Source organism: Vigna radiata, unplaced genomic scaffold, assembly GCF_000741045.1.
Source record: "Vigna radiata var. radiata cultivar VC1973A unplaced genomic scaffold, Vradiata_ver6 scaffold_133, whole genome shotgun sequence".
NCBI classification, from domain to species: domain Eukaryota; kingdom Viridiplantae; phylum Streptophyta; class Magnoliopsida; order Fabales; family Fabaceae; genus Vigna; species Vigna radiata.
The window spans coordinates 533,904-539,903 of NW_014543257.1; the positions used below are offsets into that span (position 1 = coordinate 533,904).

Consider the following 6,000-nt stretch of genomic DNA (forward strand, 5'->3'; position numbering starts at 1 on the left):
TAGTTTATGATGGTTTGTTTTAAATATACAAATTAATAAAAAATAGTAAGACATAGTCTATTATAAAAAAAATTGTTTTGTATCAAAGTGATTTACTTTTTGTAAACGTATGAAGTCATGCACGATTGAATCAACATCAAAACCTCGACATTGATTTGGTTTTCAAACAATGATATATTAAACAAAATAATGTGCAATAGGATTAAATAATTTTAGAATTAAGTATGCTTTTTATCTTTAAATTATTTTAAAATATTTTATTTTTTCTAAACCAAATTATATATTTATTTTATTCTTGTATTTTCTGAAAATGATGTAAAATATCGTTTTCATTTGGTGATAAATTTTTATCTTGGATTATAAAAGAACTTTTACATGTTTATTAGAGAGAATATGTAATAGATTTATAATTCGGTTGAAATATAATTTTTTAAAATAATTTGGAATGAAAAATATATTTGACCAATAAATTTAAATTATTTGGTGGTGAAATACGTCGGAGTTTTTGGTTGATAAAACAAATTTGACTAGAAAACCATATTTGTTGATGTGGGGCTACTAGTGTTGGACATTGAATTTTTGTTTTTTTTTTGGAAGATGATGGTATATGAAATAGTAAGTATTACTTGATTGAATATATTTATTTATCTTCAGAAAGAATATTAAAAATTAAAAATAGAGATTAAATATTTTAGAGAAATGAAAATGAAAAAAAATATTTACTAACTAAAATTAGAATTCATTCATGTTTTTTAAGAATTATAAGAAGAATGATTTCAAATTTCTTTAAGGATTAAAAATAAAAGTGTATGAGAACCAAAATAGTAAGCTGTTAATTTATAGGACCTGAAAATATATTTAAGTTTATATATAAAATTATAAAAGGTGACATGCTAGAATTTGTGTATGATATCTGTTAAAATAATTATGTTTAAATCGTAAATGTGAGTAATTTCCTTAAAATAAATTCAATATTGGGAGTGAACTAAACTAAAATTTGCGTAAGAGTAGGGTGAGAAAATAAATCTATTTGTTAAAAGGTAAAACAAAACCTTTATACATTATTTTTTTATGAAGTATATTAGTGAGATATATATTGGTTTCTCTTATTTGTTGAAATAGCTTATGAGTAGTGATATTAAACATACTACCATTTAAAAGAGTTCAAAATGTTGTCAAAATTGATTAGTCAATCAGGTCGGTCTACTACTTTACAGTAGCAGGTTTTGGCCATTAGGTTCTTCTTCTGAGTACCTTCTTCTTGTTCCCTCTCTCGCTCATCATCTTCCATATATAATCACATCACATCTCCTTAACTCACTAATTTCAATTTCTCCTTTGCTTTTCTAATATTATTTTACAAAATTATATATAGATATATATTTAAAATTACATTTTTAAAATTTTCTCAATATCATTTTTTTTTCAATACAACTTTTCTCAATATATTTTTTAAATACTGATATGTTTTACATTGTCAATAATTAGTTTAATTTAAGACAAATGATATTTCAACATCATTTTTTTGACACCATTTTGACACTGCACACGTGTCAAAATGTAGTTGGACGATTTCAAATTAAAAAAAATTAAAGCAAGAACATATTTGGAAGAGAAAAACTAAAGTTTTTTTTTTAATTAGAAATCGTCCAACCACATTTTGACACGTGTGCAGTGTCAAAATGGTATAAAAAAAATGGTGTTGAAATATCATTTTCCTTATTTTAAATACGCTTAAAATATTGCTTTTATAAAACTAAAATAAAAAATAATACACAAAAATAAATAAATTAAAATATAAAAAATTGATTATAAAAAAAATTAAATGAACTGTAAATTACCAATTATTTGAAGTAACTTAATTGAGTTATTTCTAAATACTTACTTAATATTTGTATGTTGATGAAATTAACACAAACAATTGAAATAAGGTACTAACTAATCGAAGGAGTCTTATTAAGGACTTCTAACTTATAAATCATATGTCTCAAGGCTTAGACCAAAGAATTTGAAAACTTTATGATTATGATAAACTTTCATGATAAATTTTCAAAAAACTATCTTCAGTAGCTTAATTATGTTCCTATAGGAAAATTGAGAACAATTGCAGGTTCAGATCAAATAACAAAACCTGCCTCTAAACACTAATTCTTGACATTTTGATGAACTATTAGTCTTTTAAGGAGTTTAAAAACTCTATGCTTAACTCCTCTTCCAATCTTATGCTTAAAAAATCAATGTGTGCACAATCGTCTATTTTCTTGTCAAATTCAGAAGTAGGAATCTCGTTTGAAAATAAGTTGTTCAAGTTTTCAGGTATATGGAAAGGAAAGAATTAGCGTCGAACGCTGTCGTACTTGTCTTGTCCGTGTCCTTGATACTCTTTTTGTTTCTATCTGTCTTGTGTGTTTGATAGAATTTTCCATTGGAGGAACAATTAGAGAATTTGTGATCATGGCTGTGACATTGGACATGGGTGATCTTGCATTGAAACTATCCAAAGCATTCTGAATGTCTTGCAACAATTTTTGGATTCTATTTTTCTCTAGCATCACCATCACGTTTTCTTCCTCCAACCGTTTATTTTGCCTCTTCACTAATATATATTGATTGAGCATCTCCTCCAAACTCAACAAATCCTAGAACATCAAAGAAAACAAAATTAATGAGAAAAATGATAGATTTTCGAAAAGATGGAAGACAAAACACTAAAATCGACACCACTCTAAATTATAATTTTATGATAATGAGTATATGTGTCTATTAATTTTTTTAGACTTTCACATGGATATCAAATCTAGAATAAAGAAGATTAATATAGAAAAATATACATTTATATTTATTTGATACCCAACAAAAATAAAATGATCATAAAATTTTTTTTGTATTTAAAAAAATAGAATAAAAAATAAAATATAATAATATAAAATAAATATAAAAAATTTCAAATAAATTTGTGAAATTGGAAAGACAAAAGGAAAAATAAAAAATAAAAAGTATAATGAATAACCGTGTTTGTTGGCATATTGACAAAGAATGGCAAAGTTTCGTTACGGCACAAATATTGATCCACAATGGCCGGAGAAACGTTATTCGTTTGGGATGTCATTCAGAACCAAAATAGTTGCAGGCGTTATTATTAGATAATCTTTATTTATTTAGACGGTTAAAATTGTAAATAACACATTTCCGTGTTATCTATTTTAACTCAATTATTTTATAGTTTATATAATATAAATAATTGTAGTTGTTATTTCTCCTTGGAAAAAAATATTAGACTATTATTGTTATGTAATTATCATTTGTTTAAAATATACATAACTAAAATTTCAAATCAAATCCCTTTATTACTATTTTATATTAATTGAGAACTAAAAAAAAGTACTTTTAACATTTGTAAATGGACTAATCTTATAAACACATTGAAACACCTATTTTTTTTAGAATAGTAAACCTTTAATATATATATATATATATATATATATATATATATATATATATATATATATATATATATATATATATATATATATATATATATATATATATATATATATATATATATATATATATATATATCCATTTACATAAATAAATAAATTCATATATTAATATATAAATTGATATTTATTTAGGTAGATATTTATTTATTTACATATGTATATAGAAAGATGTATAACTATTTATCTATTTTGGTAGATAAATCAAAATAAATATTTTGATAGATAGTATCTAGTTATTTATTTTATATATCTAAATAAATAAATAAATAGATGTTTATCTAAATAGATGTTTATCTAGCTGTTAAATAAAATATTATATAGTTTTTTACATAAAATAGATAGTTATAAATATGTATGATATATTATACATATATCTATAATAATAACTATAGTAACATGATATATATACTTCTCAATTATAAATTTTATCTTTTATTGATGTGAGAACATAATTATTTTTTTATGTAATAGCAGATGGGTCGATAGGAAAGTCTTATATCGAAGAAGATTCATTTATCTGAAGACGATTCTCTTAGTGAGTTACACGAGCTTTCTAATATCATTGCAGATGCGTCAATGAATGTTCCATGGAATTTTACTATATTTGGAAAAGACTCTAAGATCCCATTGTGCTTACATAAGCAACATGTTGAGAAGCTTGCTTCAAGTAGAGAAAAGCTTAATGTTACTCGTTCAGTTTGGATTATGTAAGTCTATGGACACTTATTTATATAAAATTGATTTATCAAGTTACTTATATAAAATCATTTCTTGATTTCAGGTATATGTTTGGTGGAACTAACAAGATAGGGTTCAATGATGTATATGGGTTCATTGACCCCCAAATGACTCACGAAGGAAATAAATTTGATGACATTCAAACATACATCACCAGTTGTTTTGCAATGGGGAAGGAGCTATATTTTATCCCTTATTTAGTTGGGTAAGTGAAGTGAGTTAACTTCAAAGTTTCATTTGTGATTTTAGTAATAACAATTAAGTTATTACTTATTTCAAGAACCATTGACAACTATTTGTGGTTTCCATACCGGAGAACACTACTGTATGGTTTTGCTCATTGCACAAGTCTCCTCCCAAAAAACTCTCAGACAAGTAGTAGATTGGTATGAACCTCAACGTTTGGACTTTCTTTATTATATAAATGTATGCTAGAGCCATTTTTTTAATAGTTCCCTTGTAGCACATATGATGTTGTTTAGGAGATCAACTGCTAAAGCTAAAAAGCTTGCATGGTTGGCCCTTAAGGTTTGATATTTTAGTCCATATTTTGTTACATTTCCTTAACAATTTTTAATCATGATGATATATTGTAGTGTAATAGACAAAGCAGATCATATGAGTGTGGTTACTACATAATGTATTGAAGGATGCCTACTATTTGTGCCCATATTACATGTGGATAGGAAGCAATAATATTTGGTTTTATTGAATTTTTTGTTTTATATAGTTTAGAATTCATATACATTAATTGAAATCATTATGTCTTGTGCAGAGATTCAATTCTACTACATCAATTCTTGACAAATCCCTTAAATACATAAGGAAAACACTTGCAAAATATATAATTCAACTCTATAATAGTATGTAGATATTAGGATATGTAAGTTCTACTTTAGCATATTTATGATTAGATTAGCTTTGTACATTGGATTGATTTATGATTCTAAGTTGATTTATGGTAAGAATTCTATGTACATTGATTTGATTTATGATTTATTACAATTTTCATTGAAAATGCGCTTCTAGATTGCTTTGTACAATTTTTGTATATGCAAGTTTGTTTCCGTAGTAAGAATTGTTACAGAAACAGACCTGTCTTTTTTTTTTTAAAAAAAAAAGTAGAATAGGCATCAATTGTGACCATAACCAAGGCAATATGAGATTTATGACATTGGTTCTGTTCACAACTGAAGGATAAAGTCTGATGAAAAAAAATACCCTCTACTGCCTCAGTTGAACCCTAACCGAGTTAGAAGACCCCATATTGCCTCGATTCAAAGGAATCGAGACAATAGACCTCCCAGTAAAAAGAATTAAAAAAAATTATATTAAATACCATTTATTGCCTCAGGTGCATTAGAATTAAGGCAAAAGCCTACCCACTTTTGCCTTTGTTCTGAACTGAGGCAAAAAGCCTATCCCTTTTTGTGTCATTCATATATACCTCGGTTCATAAACCACTGCGTATAGACGGAAATAATTGTTGTTGTTTCTCTTTACTACACTAATATTTCGTGAATGTGGCGACAAATGAACCGTATTGGGGTAGTTGAGGTGCAACGACGAAGGTGATGATGCAGTCAAGTGATTGGTGGTTAGATCTCATGATGAGTTTTATACGTATATAGGCAAATTTGAACAAAAAATAACGGGTTTAGACAAAATTTTCAAAATTAAGGATCTAGGCAAGTCGTGGGTGTCCCAGACGATTTCAAATGAAAGTCGTTCTCCCCCTGGACGACTTCACCTTGACACA

The 6,000-nt window shown here is 26.1% G+C and overlaps 1 protein-coding gene across 1 annotated transcript in view; it reads right to left on the reverse strand.

Moving 5' to 3' along the window:
* Nucleotides 1–2,059: 2,059 nt before the first annotated feature.
* The window catches only part of LOC106753464 (serine carboxypeptidase-like 10), a 17,910-nt gene continuing 13,969 nt past the window's right edge, over nucleotides 2,060–6,000 (reverse strand). Inside the window, exon 11 of the mRNA XM_014635275.2 lies at nucleotides 2,060–2,639. Within this exon, the coding sequence (XP_014490761.1) occupies nucleotides 2,581–2,639 (59 nt within the window). The 3' untranslated portion in view covers nucleotides 2,060–2,580. The remainder of the gene's footprint in view (nucleotides 2,640–6,000) is intronic.